A 24,044-nucleotide genomic window follows, 5' to 3' on the forward strand; every position below is an offset into this window, starting at 1 on the left:
ATGGAGCAGACTCCTTTTATCCCAGATGAGGGAACAGATGTTTTTAACATCAAACACTAACTCAGTAGTATTTGTCACGGTAGAATACAGTTAAGTTAGCCCTGTCCAACTGCAAGAATTTCTGGTTTTTTCACTAAATTCTAGCAGCAACTGCATTGTTCTCAAATTAACAGGCCCTGTTATCTTTCCATTAACAAATTTGTAAGACACAGTCTATGTCTTTTAAAGATTTGGCAACTACTGTATGTATCCTGTTTCCTTTTAATCTTCTACTCTTCTATCTTGCTCCCATCAGCTCTTTTACAAAATATAACATGATACAATCTGGAAAATTAAGCTTTATTATAGAGTTTTGAAGCTTCCATACTGATACAGCATATACTTTTATATAGTCAAATGAGCTAAGTCAGTCTGAACAAGCGCATTAATATTGCTGATTTAGAGAACAATGTCCGAAACCCTATAAAACCTGAGTGGTACGTGTTTCTGAAGACATGGCACCGAAGCTTAATGCATAGAGTACACTGTTACTTGCTGGAATACCTCACTTCATGCTTTCAACATGATCACCAGGCTGTTCCTTTATCTACAGGTTAGACAACACGACAAAGTTTTCACAACACTGAAAACACTCCAGAAGATTTCTGAATAATTAACTCCCAAGGAGAGTAACCACGCACTACAACATTGCTGCCAGGCTGTTGAATTCATTTTCTCACATTCAAGCAATGCTTGACTTCATACACAAAATGTAATGGTACTCTAAAGAAATAAAAGATATATAGTAAAATGGACTTCAAGCAGTTTGACAGCCATGAATTTTCCAGAGCATGAGTATATGGTACAGAATTTACATCCAAGGTTCTTCTAAAATCGTGTGCTGTATTGGTTTTCTAGATGAACTGGAATAAAAAGAGATTCAATTTACATTTACTACAACTTCTACATTAGGCACATGACAGTTATTTCAAGCAGCCTCTGGTCCCTTCTATTTTTCCAACCCTACAGTTCTGAATTTCATCCAAACCCTGTTTCAAACATGCAACTGTAGGATTCTCATGCTCTTGCACTGTGCCTTGCACTGAAACTTACCTAACTCCGGTAAGAAAATAATATTCAAAAATTAATGCATAGCATGTACTTGTTTACAGAACTGCTCTGACTCTGTCTTTCCATTACATTCAGTATCTTTCTGTCAATAATTCTGACACAGAACACTGCCACAGTAATAACCATCACCTTGTTTCAAAAACATAGATTCAGTAACGTGGTCACAACTTTTCATAAATTGTAAGGAAACTGTCACTATGGTAAAGCTCATAACATAGCTGTATTATCCAGTAAGTTCTGCTCACAATATTTCTGTGAAGTTTTCAGATGCATGAAGTTTTCAAAACTGCATGACCAGTCCATATTCACTATGGGTACCACTGCCACAGCAAGTCAGGAATATGCAAATCATCTCAATAGAAACACAAACTGTGACTCAGTTGCATTTAGCTGCCTAAGAGAACCAAAAGCAGGAAAAAAAAAATGTTGAAAAGTAATGAAAAGTGCTCACTTTTACATTCCTGATGTTCTCTTCCTACTTACTTTTAAAGAACATTGTAAAGAGTTATTATAACTAGGATCAGATTTAAATCAGGTGTCTTTGGGGACTCAGAACAAGCTTTACTAAATCACTTTTTCTGCTCTACATTGTAAGGGAATCTTTAAACAGAAGATTTTATTTCAGACAGCCTTTAAGAAATACGATATATAAGAAATGTTTAATTAGCATTAAACATTAGGAAACATTACAAAACAACAAGTCATTGGCACAAATTGAATCCAATCCTATCCCTTTCAGCCTAGCAGCTACAGGGCCAATGAAGATTTAACAACCATAGGAAGAAAGGCGCTTTCTTGCAATGCCGTAAAGTAATTGAAAATTTTCTCCAGCAAGGTAAAATGAAGAAGTAGTCAAAATAAGACGGGAAATGCATCAACATATCAGGAGATAAAGGACAACACTTCTCCAAACTAGAGTCCTTGTTTGCCATTTGGATTGTTATTCAGTTTGCTTGGTTTTAAGAAGACAGAAAACAGTGACACAATTGAAGAGCTAAGTCACAAAGGCAAATGTAAAATACATTAGTTTCCCTGAATACTACATATGTGAACTTCAACTGCAACTCTTGAAACTTCTTTTTAGATGTGGGCAGTGACATATTTTGGAAGGAGGAGTTTGTGATTTAAATAGTAAGACAATTCTTTGGCTGTTATGCGCAAATATTTGGGATCTGAACATTAGTGAGCTTTAAATTTCTTAGCTTTAAATTTTGACTTCTAGCTACATGCACTGTCATCAGACCTCGTCTAGTTTCTTAATCTTTAGAAGACATTTTTTTGTCACTCAGATTCTTGGGTTGGCTTTCTGCTTTTCAGATGAAATACAATATTTATCTGTCAGTCTACACTGTTCTGAAAAGCACCCTGTCATTTCAAAAAATATAATATTGGAAAGAATCTGCTAAAATCTAGCACAGATGGCTTAGCTCAGGACTCAAAAGGATCAAGCCTTTACATTGCTTCACATGATATTAAAAATACTACAGCTACCTGAACAATTTGAAATTAAGGTTTTTGTACCTTTATAGTTTGCAAATACCTTTGAAATTTTCCAGTGAGTTAACTGAAATCTGGGTTGTATATCAGTTACCTGAAACACTTAACCAGATGCTGCCCAATTCTGTAATAAAAATGTCATCAGCATAAATTCTGATGCTGATGCATCCTGACTGTTGGACCCAGGCCCACAGTCAAAGCAGTACTGCTTGGTGACCTAAGCCTGCACCATTTTACTATGAATGACTTTAGATTCGCCATCTCATGTAATTACTCTGTGATTCTTCATAATTTGGGTAAGGTAATATAAACCAGAAAATGGAGAAACATAAAATAAAATGCCTTCAAGTGACACTCTAATGCTAACCAGTCAGTTACATTTATTGTCCTGAATATTTTTGCAAAAAATTAACTCTTGCAATTAATTTTGTTCTCTAAAGACACATTCTGCAAATGAATCACGGTTTGATCAAACAATGTTTTATATGCTTGTGTTATCGGGTAGGTTGCTTTGACTCTAAAGTTAACATCCAAATCATCTAATGCAATAAGACTCTCCTTTTCCACAAAATAAAACGTAGACTTATCAACTAAGAAAACAACTATAAAAAAAATCTGTATCCTCCTAATTTTTACTGTAAGTAAAAATGCCAACTTACCAGACTTGTGCTTCTTATGTTTTGCTTTCTTTTTAATTAAAAACAACTTGTTCTGGATCTCAGACTTATAAGATTTGAACGGATTAAGATGAATCTCACGCTTTCTTTGCAAGTCATCAAGTTTTCTCTGTAGATTTTCATTTAGAATATCCTTCAACTTCTTTTTTTTCTTTTTCTTCTTTTTTGCTAGCATCTTATTTAGTTTCTTATTATTTTGCAGTAAGGTCTCTAGCACCGTTTCTTCAGCAGATTCATGGTAATTTCTGCTTTGGTTTTCATTATAAGTGCCGTTGACACGCATTTGGCAAGCTTTCAGTGTGTTCCCCTTGAATGGACTCAGCTCAGGTCCTACTCTGGCCATTTCAGTGCAACCTTGCCCATTCTCCACATCTGTTATTTCTTCTGAACTAGGGTGACCACCCATATCCACCATCTCTCCTGAAGTAATCAAATTCCTGAAGTTCTCTTTATAACAACCAGTTTTTTTGATGTCACAAACTCTTGAGGCTTTTATTTCACAGTCAACCTTCATTTCCTCTGTAGTGACTCTAAAGCTACCTAAACGTGTTCTTTTTTCTGGACAGATAACAATGTCCATACCTTTCTCTCCTTCTGTCTTGGAATGACACCGCAGCTCCCTCCCAGCAGAACTGACCTCACCATTGCTTTTGTTTACATATTCATGTTTTACTCTTTCCAATTTAATACGTGGCACTTTTTTAACTTTGATGGGAAGAGATGGGAATTCAGGAGCCTGAAAAGGTTTTTGTTTGTAGATTCGAACATCTGCACCACAGAACTGTGGAAAGTGAACATACGCATTTTCCAAGCAGTCATAACCAAGAATTACTTCTCTGCATTCATGGATAGGCTGACCTAGCACCGCATCCTGAACATCCTTTTGTGTTTCATATACGAAGTCACAGAGACCTTTTAGCAGCCATACTTTTTGATAGAATGGTAGCTCATGAAATGGTTTTTCCTCCAAGGGATTAACTTCTCCCAGAACTTTGAAAAACTGGGGACACAATCCAAGTTTTTCTGCAGCACCATTAGGATTGTCAGTCTGCCCCACAACAGTATACCAGTGCTGCACTTTCTTTCTGAGTGCCGCTTCCCAAGTCCTGTAGGAAAATGTAGGCCTGCGATGTAATGTAGGTCTGCGATGAGGAGGACTTAACAAAGAAGTCATTATTTTAGATAAAAAAACATTACACTGAGGCATCAGAAGACAACGTTCCAATTCATAGAATACTATTTCAGGTAAATTTAAAATCTGTTGGGCCAAGCAAAGAAAATGACCAATAGCTGGAATCTCCCACATTGTCTCCATCCTTGTAGGTGCTGCTTGAGCTAAAAGTGATTTTTCCCATTCTTCTATTTCTTTCTGACTAGCTTCTTCTGCTTCTTTTCTTTCTTGATCTCTCTGCCTATTAAAAGAAATTTCATGAACAATCAGATAGTAGGTGAACAAAAAGAAATGAGATAGGAAAAAAACCAGAACTACAGTATGTCAAACATAATTATCTCAAAGTTAAAAAGAGCACAGTTTTACTTCAGTTTGTCTCACTTTGCAGCGCAGAATGCATCAACCAAAATGGGAAATTGTTGTCATTTTTTCTATCACCACTAGTTTTAACAATGGAAAAAGGTAAGAAAAAAGCCTGGCATATATCAAAAGTTGGAGTTGTTTAGGCTTTCAGGCACTAAAAAATATATATATTTCCTTCCTCAATCCCTTTTAATCAGAATTAAGTATTTCCAACAAACTATCCAAATAAAAAATCTCTGAAACAAATTCTAGGTAAATCTTGTTTTGAAATGGTTGCCTGTGGCTCATGTCACCTCCCTTTTACCTCCCTTCCTCAGCACAGAAGTATACATGCCTAATTGCTAAATGCTTCATTTACACACACAAGAGCCATTTTCCCTCTCACCCAAAGCTGTGTTACCAGTCAGTTTGCAATGGTAGTCAAAAAAAAACAACAACCAAGTATCAGGACACACAAAGAATGTGATGGGAAATAATACCAAAAATAAAATGTTATGATATTAATTGGTTTTCCCTCACCTGAAAAAATGTTTTCAGTTCTGGTCCCCCTATTTAAAAAATAGGATAGAGCAGAAATAACATGCATTTGGAGAAAGAGGTTATCAGTAACCAGAAGCCTGTAAAAACTTCTGAGTAACCTAGGAGTCCACACAAAACACTGGGAAACATGACAGCAGTATGTAAACCTCATAAGATAGACTGGGAACTTCTACTCACTTTTATTTGTAAATTCATAATGAAATTTAAGGTCAACATGTGTTGGAAAAAGAAATGCTTCCATTTCAGATAATCAATTACATGTAGCTTACCATCTAAGATACAAGATATTTCAATACATTTCCAAAGCAGAAAACTGGACATCTGCATGAATCATACAAATATCAAAAGTTACCAACAGAAGTAAATTTTCTTTAAAGCTACTGCACTAGTAAGCTAACATTTTTGCCTGAAGGCACAACCAGATTCTAAAAGACAGGACTGGGATACAGATGTACTTGCAGAAAATGTTTTTAGAGCTCATCCTAAGATTCTTTTATCTTTTTCTCTGAAGCTTCTATCACTGTTGAAAACTATCACCTGCCTCTAACACAAATGCTAAATGACCCGCCACTGGAATTTACAAATCCTTATTTCCAAATTGCAAACCTCCAATTTTATTTCTTCATGAACAGGCAGCAAGTAAATGCCATGTATCTATTCAAAACATCAATGCCTTCAAAATTCAGCAAAAGAGTAATGATAAATTAAAATGTTTCTTTTGACAACATGAAGCTGATAGTGTCTTCTAGCTTGACGGGCATATATTTCAACCAATAACTATTAACTAGCTATCTTAACAATGTAAAAAAGGCAACAAATGTAGTTTTGTTCATATTTTAGTATCAGCACCATAGGACTCAACTGAGTACTTTACATTCTATAATAAAATTAAATATTCAGTGACTTGTTACTATAATTGGAACAGAAATGTTTAATACCACATACATGCATTCTTGTTATCTTAGATATCATATATCTAGTAAGTACTGAAATACAGACTCATGTAAAACATAAAAGGTAAAAGCAAATATTTACAAATAAGCAAATATTAAGTAAATACTTAAATAAGCAAACATAAAAGGTAAAAGCAAATATTTACAAATAAGCAAATATTGAGTAAATACTTAAATTCAGTCTCCCAGTGCAGCATTAACTTAAGAATATACAGGATGGAATATAAAGACAAAATCCCACTTTTCAGCACAAACTTCTGTTAACCATTCTTGGTGAATAAACCACTAAATTAAACAATACTACTTGCACATGTAAAGTGGGCATTATTTTTATTCTGATATATGTTCTATTTAAATGTGCTAATATTGCATTGATATAATAAATAAAATAAATAAAAATAACTAATGTCCCAGTGACACAGAGGAAGAAATTAAATCATGCAAAAGTGGTCTCAAATATAAATTTCATAGCACTCTTGGATCCTACTCCCTCATTCCTCCTAAATGTAAAACATGCTTCCTAACAACCTCTTGCCTCCAAAAGGTGTGAACTCTATTAATATAGTACAGCAACAAGACTAAATAGTGAGTACATGGTGAGATGGAACACATGCAGAAACAACAGCATTTCAGTATTGTTTAATAAAAAAAAGCTGTAGGTGATCCAAAAATATTGTCTTCACAAGCAGTTTAAACTTTTTACCACATAATAAGTTAAATCAAGGTAGAATTATCAAAATAATAAAATATTATTATGATAATTCATAATAAATACAATACCCTAGATTCATAGATAAATAGCTACCTCTGCCTAGATAAAATTACAATTACTATATAATTTTTAAGAATTATTTAAAAGGTTGTTTAAAAAGAAAACTGTAAGTTGATTCACTTGTAAAAAGTTTGCCTTGTTTTTAAGCTGTTGTTTTACCACAAAATCTGTTGGCTTTCCATTCTCAGCAGACATTCAAGAAAAAAATGTAAATAATAGCACAATTTCACATCTTCATTATTGACATCTTCCTGCTTTTGGAGGGCACAGCTTTTTCCTGGGGTGGTTTTAAGAAGATAAAGAGAAATAAAGAGGGTATAGGACACAGGGCAAGGGAGCAGGGGTAAAGGAAGAGAAAAACTGGAGAGAGGTAAGAGAGAGACATCTGATACTTTAGTGGCACAGATATCTTTATATTGAGAAATTCTCTGGACATACATATTCGGCTTTAAAGCTGACAGCAACTGTAAAAAAACCTGTTGTTTCATACTTTTATTTACATTTACCAGAAATACGTTTGCATGCATGTACTGGGCTTACAGTAGTTGCAGAACGATTCTAAGGTGAAGCTGATTTTTCTAGACTAAGAATGGCATATTTCTAGAACACATCTGCAGTTGTTTTGCAGCTCTTGAGTGGCATCTGACCTTAAAATTCAGTAAACGTGATTCCCAAGTAGAGATAACACCTAAAACAAAGTCCCAGCTTAAGTTCCTACTCTTCTTCTAATTTCCTCCCTTATTTAAGGCAGCTGACACATATCACCAGCAAATTCTTTCTTGCTTGCAACAGGAGATGTCTTGGTGGGGAGAGGAGACAAAGACTAGATTTTATTTTGTTTTCCCAATTACCACGTCTGACCTACTTAGGTGTTTATTCCCAGGTAAAAGGTCAGACACTGGGCCTCTTAATGACAAGACGCAGAGAACTGTTTTAATCAACAATAACTTGTTTGTTAAAACTTAACTTTTAAAAATAAAATAGAAAGTTACATACAGATTAGCAATATTATACATTATTCTAAAATAAGCCAAGATTTTGTATTTGGAGATGCCCATATAACCTTATTTCAGTATCTCAAATATTTTAAATCATATTATTATATATTTCATATTTTTCCATTGGATCTGGTTAATTCCATACTAACACCCTCATAAAAAGCAAAATTGACTATATAAGCATACTTTATTCCACAATTTCCTTAATTAAATTACTAACTTGCAATCAGAATTCAATTATTTAAATGTTTTAATGAAGATGTCTGAAACCTATCCCAGGATCACGTTTTCAGAGATGAAAGACACAGAACTGACTACATAATTTTAAACAAACCAAGTCCATACAAACCCTTAATTCCCACTGAAATCAACCAGACAATTATCTGCCATTCACTGGTGGTTTTAAAAATTTCAGTAGGAATCTACCTTTATATTTCAGTATCTAACTAATTAGACATAACTTCCAATCATAAAATAATTGCAAAACTATTGTCAACTAATGTGTAAATTAGTTGATTTGTTACTTACCTAGCATGAAACCAAGCAGCCGAGTAGAAACTCATAGAAATGTAACTCATAATTTGAAGAAGATAGTCAATATTCTGATAATTACAACATTTGAACAAAAGGAATGCTTACAACAAGACTGACAATAAAAGTAAATTAGATCTAGTCATATATGTATTTTGGTGGTGGGGCAAAGCGTTTTTGCTGCTGTACAAAAACTGTTAGCTGGAAAATAGTGAAATCAGCTTTGCAATGATATCTTACCAGTTTTTACATGTTGTGTCTACCATTATGAATGTGTCACTTGGGGAAAGTCATAAAACACTGCATAAAGAAAAGTTAATCTGATAGCGCAAGAAAGGGATAAATTACAAGAGAAAGAGAATTCTCAACAAAGGACACCTATATTACAAAAGTAACTACAAGACCTGGAGTAGGATTTCCCTGAAGTTAACTACAGAAGAGAAGATAAAAATCCCACTTTAGAATATTCTTCCAAAATATGCAGTTGAAAAATGCTTGCAAAATCCATTTCAAGGATTTTGCGGGAAAGAAATAATCACAAAGTATTTTATGGATTTAATCTACACATTTAATTTGCATTTTATTTTTATTTCTATACAATATACATGAAGATGTTTATTTATATGTTTGAGTACTTTAAATTTAATTTTAGTTTTATCTAATTCTCATCATAAAATGCCTGTGTCTTATGAAAGTATCTAAATATCTAAAGCAAAGAATTATATGTAAACTTGGACTTCAACAGGCAATTTCTTTAGATACGAGGCTAAGTTTTATAGAAAGGCCCTTGCATTTGCAGTCTTACTTTTCTGGGACTGAAAGTATGCAACTCTTAGACATTCTAAAGTAGGATTAATTATGGCTACAAGCATTAATCACAGCTACAAGCACTTTGAGTCACCCACTAGGTGGCCAGTAACTGAGCCCTTTTCTTATGTTCGTGATAACTCATTTTAAAATTGGGTGAAGAGCAGATGCTATCTATCCAAATACAACTCATTCACCAGCACTGTGCTCTCCAACTAAAACAACCAAGGCTGCAGTCTTCCATACTGTTTAGAAAATACCTCTTCTATGCCAACCTCAGTGTATTACATTTCTAAAGAAAACAAAAGTAGCAGAATAACCATTTTCTCTTCTTAATAACATAATATATACTTTAGCAATAAGCCAAAAGTTTAGAAACTTGCAATACATTTTCAAATAAAAATAGGGTTGAAAGTATGTGCATTTATATGTGCACCACTTTGAAAATTTGTATATTCTGTAAAATGTGATCTTCACTGGAAAGGTGCAACTAACTCTACAGGCCTTCCAGTTGCCAAGCCCTTTTCATGAAAGTGCTCAGAAAAGGTACTTCCAGAACATTTTTGGTGAGCTGAGAAACAATTGGTACACAGAAGTCCAAATTACTTTAAAAACATGGTGCAATTAAGAAATAAAACTGAGAGAAAAAATCTGAAGCAAAATTACTTGGAGAGGTCAACAGAGCCAAAGAAATATTAAACCAGCTATTTACTGACAGATTTTTTTTTTGCTTAATAAGTAGTACAGTTCAAAATTTTAGGGTGTAAAGAGGCAAGCCAGTTGTGATCTTTTTCTGTTATTGTGGAACATTCTGTAGAATCAACCACTTTTTGTCCAGGATCTGGGACTTTTGAGTATATCCAGATACATGGACTTAACAGTTAATTACTACAGTTTTGCAGCAATGTACTTAAAACAGGTGTATGAAAGTGTAATTTTTATTTTGTTTGGTAAATTGTTCTACAGACTTTAGCAATTAATTAAAATCCAATCAAAATATCCTTTTCTAAAACATTGTTATCGGGTTCTAGAACACAGAGTTGAGCTAAAATCAAGAGAATTTTACCAAAGAAACAATAACCCTAGTGATCTTTGATTTTTTTTTGGCAAAGTGTGATAAGAAGATTAGTGGATTAGAAGAAAGAAGAAAGTTCTACAGAGAAAAGTACTGTCTAACAGTTAAGTCAGCCATATAGCTTCAAATCTGCTGAAAATGAGGCCGACCTGCAAAATTAAAAGTGAGCTGGTCACATATGGGAAAAAGTCTACAAAGTTGTAAACTTTGAAAAAAGCTAGAAACACTTTGCTTCCTGATGCAAATACTGTCTTACCATTGTGAGCCATGTTTAGACACAGTCACTCAAATTACTGTTAAACTAAACAACCTTCATAGCTTCATTTTCTTCAAAGTAAAACATATTAACATTAAACACTGCCTGGAATTACATAGCTCTTAAATTTAAGAAGACCACAAAAGCTCAGAGTTATTTACACGAACAATCTAAAACTATTACCTAACTGACAAGCTGAAATGCCACATCAGTGAGGTAACAGCAGAGGCACCGGCAGAGATGATTTGCTTCTGGCTATCAGAGAGAGAAGTAGTGACAAGATCATGGAATTAGACTGTAGTTAAGCATTCTGGTAGGTTTTTATCTAATTCTTGCATGAAAAACTGTCCAAGGATACGTATCATAAAGCATAATGCATTAGCAGGAAATTACTGTGGATGCTTTTAGTTAATATTAGACGTTTTGCTACACTAAAATAAGAGCAGCTATAATTTAATTCAAAACTTAAATGACCTCAGCAATTTTTCAAGGAAGTGGTACTGATTTTTTGCTTTGTGGGTGCACTGTATTGAAGCCATGATCTTGAGACCACAAGTGTGCCACATTTATTTACCTAAAAAAGCCATAAGGAGCTAGCCTCTTTAGAAAACTAGGAAGACAACTATTTAAAACTAAAACTAAGTAATTTTTCTTATTACCTCTTTTCCTCTTTTGCTCTCAGTTGCTCCTCTTGTCTTAGAACCTGAACCATCACAGACTCAAACATGCCTGTTGACAAACCTACTAAATTGCGAGGCATGGAACGACGTCTTGTAGAAATGCATGCTGCTGTTTTTTCATCCTCCTGCCCATAGCATCCTCTAGATGTTACAGCTAATGATGTTTTCTCTCTTAAATGCCTAGAAGAAAAAAAGCAAGCCAATTCACAACTATGAACTTCTGAACCAGCGGCACCTGAATGCCTAGCCTACCGACCATGGATCAAGCATGCTTACTCAGAAAAAGGCAGTTATTTTTTCACCTGCCTTTTTTTCCATTTTGAAAATTCCTTTATAAAATTTTAAACTTAAAGCCAACACGCTAATATGACCTATGTCTTCACACCAGTTAAAAACTGTATATTTACCAAAAGTTACCAAATTTTATTTGGAGATGGAATTCTCTATCTTAGTCCAAATACTTATGTATTTGGAAAGAAAAAACTTCCAGAAGACCTAAGATAAGAAGTATCCTTTTTAGCACATACCTAAAAATAGGGGGCTGGGTGGTGGGGTATATTAGTGGGACGGGCTGGGGATTTATTATTGGTTTTGGCTAGGGAAGCATATGTTAAACACCGGTTTTCTATTTAAACTACATCCTATTTTAAACTACAAAAACTGAAAGACAAAACACTACAAATTTGTCTGCAAAATTACATTTCTTCTTACATTGTTTCAAAAGACTCCACTGAGTTTTTCACAACCTGCGAAAACATTTGAGGGACAGAGGAGAAAAATCCAACCTCCACTCAAAAGGAACCTCCGTTCTAAGGTAATTTTCTGTGGCTTGTAGTATTCAGAAATTATACAGCCAATATTGATTGGTCCCCTTGAATCACTTGAAGGGGATCACGGACCTAAACACTACTCTGTAATAATAGGAGAACTATTGTTGCAAGAAGTAGTTCTTCAATTTCATTTTACAAATAAAATTATGTTAAACACTTCAAACAAATTTGTCTAATTAAAAATTGTAAAAGAACTTTGAGACTTCTAGGTTCCATAATCCTTTGTACTTACAGGTCCTAGAAACTTTTATTAAGCTAGTGCACACAGATATAATGAAAAAATCTTCACAAATCTCTGAAGAGTTAATACAAGACAAACTCACTACATACTGAGGCAGGAATATATTTAGACAGTTCAGTATTTCCTAATATTTATCTGAAAAAGACTGTTCATTAAACAAAAGCAATTGAATTTATTTTTTAGTAAATACCTAGATTGCTATTTGAGAACACAAAATCTTCCAAGTTGTATTTATTTATCTGCCAGCAGTAACTCTATTAAGCTAAGACTTTTTAATTTTTTTTAATCAGGTTTTACTTCAGCAGACTAGGAACGTTCACGCCCCACTACATTCAGCTCCTTCCTTTCTACTACAGACTGTCCCAAAACTGCCCTTACACAGAAACAGTTTCAAATATACTGTTGCTACAGCAGCACCGAATACATTCACTCTGCTTTCAGGTGACTTCTGCACCACTTTCCTGAAGTGTCCTTCCTACACGAACAACGTTCTTACCAGCTGGCAGTTCACGATGTACGTCACTAGCAAACATAACGCTGATGGATACACACAGCTTTACATATTTCCCAACAATGTTCCTTCTTCACCTTCATCCTTCACCAAAAACACCTCTTGGTTTCCACATGCAGAATACTATGTCAATCAGAAGACCGGTGGGCTTTTCACTGTAAGAAGCCACCATGGTTTTCTGATAATGACTAAACTATGACCAGTTGATAAGAAAGCATGTACTTCAGTGTGATTTAAATTGGGCTTTCTACTACATAGCTCGAGAGCTTTCTATGCTTCAGCTGCTTTGGCTGATAAGAAAGCAGTCCCGGCCCGGGACTTACATTTCAACTTACCGCAATTTCCATTTTGCCATTTAAGACTATACTATGGCAAGCATTCTGTCTCATTTTATGATTATGATTACCATTTCAAAGCAGGTAACTTCGGGTTAGTATTTTATTCCTATGTATTTTAAGGGCAGTAAAAATTTCACAGATTGTAAAAATAATAATTTCAAATAGCCAAATATTCATACAGAGTCTAGGCAGTTTTGCAATGGAATAAAATAAAGAAAGAAGCATTTGACATATTGTGTAAACAAGTATCCCTCTATGTTCACAAAAGGCTTCTTTGAGAAGGAAAATCTTAGTCAGGAAATGCTGTGCTCTATTTGGCATTTTGAGGTTTGCAATTCCAAAGCATTTTGAATTAAGATTTGAATGGTTCCCAGTAGGAAACGTTAATCTTCATGAAAGTACGGAAAGTTCCAGGGTTCTTTCTGTTGTGCGGTTTTCTTCGACGCTTGCTTTCTTTTAACGGAATTTAAATAAACACACCCTTCTGTTCTACTTTAGGTAAAGAACACGCGGCACGGCCCCTATAGTTTTCTACACCTACCGGGATAGCAGCGCCAACTTCTGTTCCAGCATCATCTCCAGCTTCTGGGCCTGTTTGGAGAGCCAGTGATCCACACCGTGCAGCCGATAGCAAGTCTCCAGCATGAGCCGGAAGTCACACACGAAATCTGCTATCCCTGTGTATTGCCCACTGGAAAATTTCTCTTCCATTTTCAATAGCCATATTCCAGCGGGCAACTGCTGCAAGGACTGGCTGCTCTTACGGCCCAAGAGGGAGCCAGAGCCTTCTTCCCCGAAAAATGCCTGATCCGCGAGAGGCTCCAGGAACGGCGCCGTCAGAGGCCGGTACTTCTCCTGCAGGAACTCGCGTAGGATGCGGTACCCCTGCTGCAGCTCGGGATTCAGGCTCTGCTCCCAGGCAGTCTTCCCTCCCTCATCATCTGCCTCCTTCTCAGGCTCCTCCATCCCACTCCGAAGGGCCGAGGGCCGATCCGCCGGGAGGTCTCCGTCGGATTCCATGTCTCCCGCCCCAGGCTCGTTCACCGGCACCTGCCGGGGACCGCGGCGCTGCGCTTCGCCCGGCCGCCGCATCCGCACCGGGCTCACCTGCGCACACAGACACCGCTCAGTGCCCCGCCGGCCCGGGGGGCGGGACGCGGCCGCCGGGGGGGAGGCACTGACTGGGCTGGCGCGCGGCCCCGCCCGCCCGGGGACAGCGCCCTCGCCCTCAGGGCCCGCCCCCTTCTCTCCCCCCCGCCGCCGGCTGCACCGGCGCATCCCGCCCCCCGCCTGCGCCGTTCCCGCCGGGCCGGCCGGGACCTCCCTCCGCGCCGCGCGCGCGCTCCCGACAGGCAGGCGGCGCGTGCCGGCCCCGCGCGGGGTCCGTCGGGTAACGGGCGGCACGCGCGGCAACGCGAGCAGAGGGGAGGGAGGGGGCGCGGGTCCCCCCCGACCGGGAAAGGACGCGGAGAGTCTCACCCCAGCGCGCATGCGCGCGCCCGGCCAGCGGCGGTGCGCCCGCAGTGCTGTCGGGCTCCAGGAGGGATGTGACGTCATCAGATCGCGCCTAGCTCGGAGCCGGCGGGGGCGACACAGGGGCGGTCGCTGGCGAGCGCGGGGCAGGGCGGGGCCTCTCAGCGGGGGCGGGGCGGAGCAGCGGAGCCCTCAGGGACGGGGCGGGGCTGATCCTGCCGACTCCCCGCGGTGCCGACGGCCGCGGAAGCGCACATCGGCCTCGCCGGTTCAGCTGCCGTGCTGCTGCGGCTGAGACGAAAATGCCACCTAACGGGTCTGTCGTCTCACGTCCGGGGTGTCCCACCACAAGTGTTCAGCCGCCGAAGCGAGACAGCAGCTCACAAAAGCATTCAGTTCTACACTCGCTTCTGCCCGACTTGCATTAGAAGTTGGTGCGTTGTGAGGGGAGGCTGCTACTAAAGTCGCTGTCCTGGCCTGGGGTGCACTTGTAGTCCTCTCACATTTGCCCTCACGTTTCCTCTAGTCCTGCTCACCCCTGTAAGAGAGCCTAAGAGACACCAGGGAACTCCACAGTTGAAATGGTCTCCACTGCACTGCAAAGCACTTGGAGATACACTTCTGTGTGTGGCTTTGGTTTTATCATCTTCACATTCCTAACTATATGAAAAGCTGAGGGCACCCTGCTGGGGGAGAGAGAGGGGAAGAGAATGAATGTAAGGGAGCAGGAAAAAAACCCCTGTACTTCTGTAAGGGCATTCTTGTTCTTCAGAGATCACTCCAGAGACCTTGCTCGTAATGGAGTTCCCTTAATGGGACTAAATGCCTCCACACTGCAGGAAGGTGGACCTGCTTGGAAGGCAAGACTGTAGTGATCCATACAATAGTTAACCCAAGTGTAGCCACATACAGGATAGCGTTCAGGTCTGTGTTCTGCTTTGAGTATCCCACAGCCACAGGATAAATTCAAGCACCACTCTGTGGGCAGCTCCCACACTGTACTGCCATCTCTATGACCTTGCCTCTATCTAAAACTGCAGCCAGAAGTCCTTATGCAAACATTCTCTCTGACAATAGAAATTATTAATAAAGTTGGGATTTTTAAAGGAAATCCTCTTAAAGCTTGAATAACCACCATGGGATAGCCCTTCCACAGACAGAGCCTTCATGATGCACCCTCATTACAGATCCATTTGAGGCTGCACTACTTATGGTTTTTGGGATCAGAAGTGCTGTAGGATGAACGTTCTCTCTTTCCTTATAATGTTAACTCTAAGAAATTGCATTTGAAATGATACTTTGCAGAGTCTGAATGCCTTTCTTGTACTGGGGCCATAAGGACCAGTATGTCCTGTTGCACAACAGAGGGAATGCTGTGTTGTATTTTCTTTAATAACTGATCTCAGGAATAGTGTTCATCTTGTCTAAGTCCTACTCCAAGCTGAAGGTGGAGAATCATCATCAGGGGGACAGGAGTGGTGGAGGGATTCCAGCAACATGCGGGAGGTTAAATAAACTAGGAAAAACATAACTAAGGAAAGCAACCATTCAAGTAACAGTGGGAATTTCTACTGTAAATTAAATAAAACTAGATAAGGCTGGCAGCTCTTTTAGAAGTTTTGTGCCTGTCTGGCCTGCAACACTCACTTTCTGTCTTATTTATACTCTCTGCAACAATACCCAGTAGCTTAATGGACGTTTTTGTTTCTTGCTATATATGTGGCCTTACTTTGAGAATATGAGAACTTGTAGTCATAATTCTGCATAAAATACATAGGCTGAATAGCTGCAAAATATGTTCATAGATTTTGGTGTGATAACATCTCAGCTGTATTCAGATCTCCTGTCAAAAATTGAAATTTATGGTGATGAAAGAAATTAAGATATTAAGTCAACACTCTGAAATTAAGTTTCAGTGAAGAACAGCCCACTTATGACAAAACAAGATAATATCCTTTTTTGAGAGCTCTGACTTGTATCACCAAAGTATTTGAAAGAGGATATTATTTCTATGTATGCAATTAAAGTAGGCTAAAAATAATTTTTAAAAAAGTATTGTACTGGGAAACATCATTGTATCAATCTATAAGAACTTTTTGTATTTTCTTATGTAATAAGAGAAATACATTGTATTCAAGGAGTTCAGTGATACCTTATCTGTGTACTTCCTGAGCCTTGCCGCACGAGTGCACTGTTGAATAAACGCCATGTACAATTCCTGCCTTAAATCAGAGGTATTACTCCCATCTCAATGTAACCAGAGTAGAACTGCTGAAGCAGAAGCAAACATTTTGGAAAACCTGTGACAACGGGGTTTCATTTTACATACTCAGTGTTAATAGGAGCTATGACTCACATATCATTAAAAAAAAAAAAAAAAAAACACACATCAAAAAAAAAACCAAAACAACAAACCACCAAAAACAAACAAACAAAAAAAAACCCCAAAACAAAAAACCCCAACCCCCCCCCCCCAAAAAAAACCAACCCTAAAGTTTTCAGAATAAATAGAGCTGATAACCTTACAATTTCTCTCCATACATCTGAATTGGATATACAATTTTTGCAAAATGCCGTGATAGAGATTTGCATACATTTTAATCATGCAAGTTTGGATATGCATGATTGTTTCAAAGAATATTACACCAAGTGAGCCCCTCTCCCTTGATGTTATCACAAAGACAGCAGGAAATTTTGTCATTATAATATTACCCAGTGTCTTATGTGTGTACAGAACAGTGCAAATGTCAAGTGGATAAACATGCACCATGAGAAAGAAATGTGAGATATGCTTGGGAAAGAGTAATCTTCCATTTTATAGTTCTCAAAGGATAGGATGATCTAGCAAAGGAAAAGAGACAACTGTCCGATGTGACCAGTATCCTTCATGTTTGATGTGAATTTTGAGTGACAGAGCATCAGCCTGTCATGGAGGTCACATTCAGGGATGTAAAGTAAGGAGAGTACCTCAGCCTGACCGTGAAAGCACCCATAACTTCTACAGACACCCAATGATGATGTAAATAATTAGTCTCTTCCTAAACTTTGATTTGGGTATAAGTTTTTATCATATGCCCTAACCAGATACTTTGTCTTTACATTTGCTTTCAATCTGAAATCAGTGTTATTAAACTACAAAGATGTTACAAATACTGTATAGACTAATATGAGGAATAGCTAAGTAAACCTCAGTTCTTTCAAATCCCTGAGTTATTTGTGGCCATTTTTTTACACTTACCAAGGTTTTATATGTGCATTTTTAGAGATTTATATATAACTCTCAAAAAATGTGTAAAATATATACAAAAAGAATATTTTAGTCTAAAGTTCTTAAATCCAAAGGCCCTCTAGTAGTTTCCTATCTTATAGACAAGAGAACTATAGCATTTTTGTAAAAGATAGTACCACCCTCAAAGAATTGTTTAGACTGGAAGAATGATAATATTCATATTAGGGCACTGTAGAGCTTTTTCTAACAGGTCAGAGCTGCCTGTTAGAAAATAGAATGGAGAATGTAGAATGAATGAATGAATGAATGAATGAAATGTAGAATGTAGAATGAAAAAAGAAGGATGGTTTCTCTAGCAGCAGGACAGAATGTTTAGGAAGATAAGTAAAACGGACTTTTTCTGTGAAAGCCCGAATTCCTGTACCTTGAAATCACATTCTCTGCTTCAGGAGTAGTAAAGGGTGATTAAAAACTACCTTCCACCTTCAGGTTACACTTCACAAGTCAGAAAAAAAGTCTTGTTTTATAATTTACTTCTTCTCATAGCAGTGTCATAAACAGTGACGGAGTGGCTCCCATTTTCCTTCATTCTGCTCCTTCTATTTTATACGTTAAAGCCAGGGGTCCAAAGTGCAGGTTTCTGCTCCTGATGACCTCCATGGTGACGCAGAATATAGCCCACATTAAGGGTCCTTGAACTCTTCTGTGAGGTGAGTGGACTAACATTGCCACCAGAGTCATTCAAACTGCATGCTCAAGTAGCTACATGTGCTTTCTGCTTCCATATAGTAATGGTAAATAAAATGAACTCCAGACTCTAAAAAACACTAACAATGTGCTTTCCATTTGCAGGTCTGCCACCTGAAGTTTCCTTTTACAGGATGCACAAAATTCTTGGGAAAGAAACAGGGGCTCTGGAGTGTGAAGAAAATAATCAATCTCTGAAATGTTTCAGCTGAGTTATTCTGCTGATCTTTTTCATCCTCTCTCATGTTCCACCACCTTTAATTGCATCTTTCTCCCTCTTAGGGATACAGTGCTACTTTCTAGCACCAGTGATATCCTCATTCCCAGTTAGAATACAAACAGAAATCAATGAAACTGTCTTTGAATTCTACACTTTGGAGACATTCCTCCTTTTTTGAGTCCTCAAAGCTGTTTTGCATTCAAACTTCTGCAGCATGTAATACTGAAAAAGTACAGTTCTCCTTAAATTAAGTAATTCTCAGCAACTTCAAGCAGAATCAAAATTTTATGATGTGTTACAATGCATAAAAATCCATTCTCCAACAAAGACCATGAATAAGTATTTTTTTAAATTAACATAGAATGTTATGATCTAAATTTCTGTCATGATGTGTTTTTAGAATTAGAGAAAGGATAAAGCAATTGATCACATTCAAATGTTTTTTTCTTGATTCTAGATGGCCTTTGGAGTCCACTGCATGAGAACTGTATGCAGATGCATGCTGTAGGATGCCCAGGGAATTTGACCGCTAATACCTAACACAGCTGGCTGTTGCGGGAAGTTGCACAGCAGGAATCAACATGAATTCCTGCCCAACCATGCCAGACCACTAGCAGAGACCTTCCTTCAGAGGAACACAGGTTGAGAGCTGGAAATGTGAGGGAGTGATTGTGCCGGATCATCAAGTAGGGTAAAACATCTAATCTCTTGGTTCTGTAATAAACTCCATAGGTCAGATCCCTTGTTGGTTGCCATTTACACCTGACATCTGGACATCCAGTACATACAGCTTGATAATTAGGTCCTTAGCCAAGCTGGAAGAATAACTGATGAGATCAGGCTGCAGTATTTAATTTAGCAATGTTTGTCAGTCTCTCTGCTGCTCAGCTGCTCATGTTCACAGAATTTTAGAAAATGTGTATTTTTTTTCAACTAGGCTTCCTCCTTCCACACTCTTACCAAACTTATTCAAAATTATCCAGCAGATTAAAAAGTGGCTGGAGAGGATGCACAGACAACACAATTACATAAGCCTCAGTTCCTTAGAAAACTATTAGCAGGAACTTAGTAATCTCCAACCCTGTTGATTTTCACTCTGCTCTCTGTAATTGTGCAACACAGGAAAGGCAAAAAAATTGCTTCATACAGACCTAACATTTATTTATGTGAAAGGTTTTGCAATTATACTTTATTGGGTCTAATTTCAGACCTGAGGCTTTTTTAAAATTTTTGTGGTATTATAGGAATGTCAATTATTTCCTCTTCCCAATTCTGGAGAGCAGAGATAAAATACAAGGGTATAATTTTCATATCTAAGAGAGGTTTTGAGAATGATTAGGTGCAGAGAATCAAATGCACAGAGAGCCAACATTTGGATGACTTAAACATTTATTCCATTCACTGCCCATTCAGTTCTTTTATAATCATTAACTGTAAAGACTGTCTTATACGGTATCAGAGAAGATAAATCAGGGCAAGGGCTAAAATTGTAGTCCCACAGATATGAATGACTGCTTCTGACACGGGAAAAGAGAACTCCAAATATGTTTATGACATCAACAATTCTACAGTATGTGTGTATGTCACTGTTCCTGGTGGATGGTGTGAAAGAATCTGTGGCAATGCATAGTCACCTTACAGGTAGACACACCTTGCACATACAGCGCACCTCAAGACAACTCTTACATGTCTCAGGTCCCAGTTAGATGGTGACAGTGGGGGGCTGACAGTCCCCCTTTTCGGAGGCTCCACAGAATCCCAGCTACCAGTGGAGGTGCAGCGTGGAACAAAAGGACCACAGCATGGGCCTGGGGTGGCACTGGGTTACTTTATTTGATGTTACACTCCCCGAGTCTCAGGGACCCAGGCAACAAGCTGGGGGCAAACAACAGCTTATAAAGGGGGGCAGGTCTCAAGGAGGATAAAATGTAAGAAGTGTGGGTGGAACACAAGGGCAAGGGATACAAGGGAGGAAAACTGCTTGGGACAGGAGGGGTTAACAACTGGATGTGGGAGGAAGGGGTTTGAAACTTGGCAGAGAAGTAGTTAAGTAACAGTAGATAAACTGACACCTGGCTCAATTGAATAACAAGGGCAGGTCTGTAAAACCAGGGGGAGAAAAAAACTACCAAAGTACAAATCAAACAATAACTTGCAAAATAAAAACACACTGCAACATCTGCCAGGGTTTTTTTACAAAAGCAAGGGAAGAAGTGTCAAAGTTTAACTGGACTTGCAAAAGGTAAAGACTTCACAATATAAGATACAAGCAAGTAAAAAATTTTAAAACTATTGAGAAAGGAACAAATTATTTAAATGTGTCCAATTTTGATAACTGCTGGGTAAATAATTCTGTGAACCTTTTACAAAACCAAGTAAAGTTTCTAGGTAACTGATTACAAAAGAAAACTAATTGAAATCTTTCTGTGGCTTGAAACTGCTTTGGGGGAGTCAATTATTCTTACAGTTAACTTAAAAAAATTGGCTCTGAAAAGTCTAAAAGCAATAGACTTAAAAAAACTTAATCTTTCATAGTATCCAGAAGTTAAATGTATAAAACAAATAAATTCATTTAATACTAAACAGTTCCTAATTTTCTTTTAATTTTGACTTGAATTTATGATTTAAAACTAAAAGATGTAGTATTAAATTGACTAAAAATAAACTGGCTCCTGGTTACTATTCTTTTAACAAGTTGTATTTTCTTTTTTTGTTAATACAATTACAAATTATTTTTTAATACAAAGTAAAACAGTGAGGTGTTCATCACATTAATTTGGTTGATCTTTCTTGGCTGATTTTCTGGACAATCATCTTCATTTGCACTTAAAAAACTTCAGTTATCTTCTTGTCCCGTGGGAGAGCATCGAGTTTGAAGGTCGTTTCCTTCAATGAGTTCAGTTCAGTGAATGGTTTGAGGATTCACTGGATTGAGTGTAGCATAATAAACTTTGGCATGATTATAATCTTCTATCTGTAATATATAACTCAACAACTGGGTTAATTTCAAAATTACTTCAAATATAACAGGCAATTGTTTTTAAAACAATGTAAAAACATAAGTTTGGGATAAGAAAACTGCTTAATAATAACTAAATCAAATTCAATAAAGCATATAACATTTTAGTTTGGGGATTAAGAGAATATATAATTTTTCAAAATTTAAAACATGTTTAATAATTAAACTTTTTATAAATTTAATAAAATTAACATTTTTCTTTTTATAAAAACATGCTGCTCATAAATCTTAAAAGCATTTTGTAACTTGAAATTGGCAGCTCTTCAAATTAACAAGTTTTTACTGAAGGGATTAACTGTTATAGAATTTATGTTTAATTTAAAAACGTAACACTTAATTTTTATGTTCACCTTTTATTATCACAACCATGAGAATGGCCTTTCTGCAGGGCCCTTTGCAAGAAAGGCAATGCTCAGGGTATAAAAGGCAATTTCTAGAAACTAATTTTTGAACTCATCAGACTTGTATAAACAAAATTGATATCAATATCTTTGCCAATTCATAGTAATATAAAAATAAAAAGGGAAACTGGGTAAGGAATGAATAGGGAGATGGACAGGGAATCTGAGCAGTCACTTTTACAATTAAAAGGTTAAAACACTTGAATTATTAAAAATATGTAAAAATCACTAAAAAGATGATAAACACAGTTTTGTTTAGACTGTTTCTCTTTTCTTTTAATCAAAGCTTCAAATCTATGATTTAGAATGGCTTTTTCAGGGGTTTAAAAAGTCTAATTTTTCAAGGAAAATCGTTATAAAAATTAAATGTCAATAAAATCTGAATTAGGTCTAATTTACAAGAAATATTGCAACAAATTTGATGACTGCCACTGGTAACAAAGTGAATAGGTCGGGGAATGGATCCAGGTGCCTCAGACTTTGGGCGGGCAGGGGGAGGGGGCAAGGCAGCAGTTACTGGATCTGGGTCTCCAGCCCCTCTCCCCCTAGGGAGAGAGAGCCCCTCCAGGACGAGGGGCCTTCCCTCTAGGAGGAACGTCTCCCACCAGACACCCTCTCCCCAGAGGAGGGACTGGAAGAAGGGTTAGGATTGCTGCAGTCCCACCCCTCCCCTGCAAGGGGGACTGGCCCAGCACCCATACTGTGGGTGGTGGCCCTTGCAGAAGGGTTGGGCCAGGGGCAAGATTGGGATGGGAAAAGAAGGGCTGTGAGGGAAGGCATGGTCCAAGCAGCCATCGCCATCTTGGACAAAAAAGGGTGGGGGCAGCTTGGTGCACTGCAGCTCCTAGTGAGGTCTGAACAGTGTCCGGCGGACGCTCGGAGCAGCGTGGACAGCCCTGGCTGCAAGGGAGGACATGGGAGGGCTTCGGGAAGTCTGAGGGACAGAGAGTAAAGGAATTTAAACGTGCTACTGCTTGATGGAGAAATTTTTTGCCCTGCTTTGGTGTTCTGTGCTCTCTCCCCGTCAAGGGATGCCCCAGGTCTCTGGGGGAGAGCCCTGACTTGGGGGAGGAAAAAACAGAGCAGACGGAACACCTCTCTGATAAGTGAGGGACGGGAATGACCCAGTGTGGAGGTCCCTGCGGGCTCAGCTGACAGCCCTCAGGGACAGATCCCACCCGCTGGGGAATTAAAAAAAACCAAAGAAAACAAAGAAAACCCTGCTCTGACTCACTTACCCTCCGAGTTTGGGTGTCTGGTCTTCCATCTGACTGGCAATCTGCCTGCGCCTGTACCTCTCCGTACCAGGATTCGCCAAATGGATCTGATGGTTGCTGGTAGGCTGGGGACTTTTTCTTTCTTGGCTCACCAGTGCCAGGGACTTGGGTGTTCCCGGTGCTTTAGGGCTCGTCCCCGAAGCCCTGGGCGCGGCCACTGTGGGTCCCCGGTGTGCCTGTCCCAGTGCGGGCACCTTTCCCTGCTTGCAGCGGCCACTCAGCTCCCTGCTGCTCTCTGCTCAGGGTCTTCTGGTGAGCTTCCTCTCTCTGCCTCTGGGTAAGCGTCAAAACACCGGGAAGGGCGGGAGAGAATCCAGGAGCCTTTTAA

General features: G+C 38.4%; 1 protein-coding gene across 1 annotated transcript in view; it reads right to left on the reverse strand.

The window, feature by feature from the left end:
* Positions 1-14,528, reverse strand: part of BRD10 (bromodomain containing 10) — a 48,891-nt gene extending 34,363 nt beyond the window's left edge. Inside the window, exons 1-3 of the mRNA XM_084224610.1 lie at positions 13,892-14,528; positions 11,410-11,610; positions 3,267-4,696 (exon numbers count right to left, since the gene is read on the reverse strand). Coding sequence (XP_084080736.1) covers positions 3,267-4,696; positions 11,410-11,610; positions 13,892-14,442 — 2,182 coding nt within the window. The 5' untranslated portion in view covers positions 14,443-14,528. The remainder of the gene's footprint in view (positions 1-3,266; positions 4,697-11,409; positions 11,611-13,891) is intronic.
* Positions 14,529-24,044: the final 9,516 nt, after the last annotated feature.

This window comes from Fringilla coelebs, assembly GCF_963513975.1.
Source record: "Fringilla coelebs genome assembly, chromosome: Z".
Lineage (NCBI taxonomy): Eukaryota > Metazoa > Chordata > Aves > Passeriformes > Fringillidae > Fringilla > Fringilla coelebs.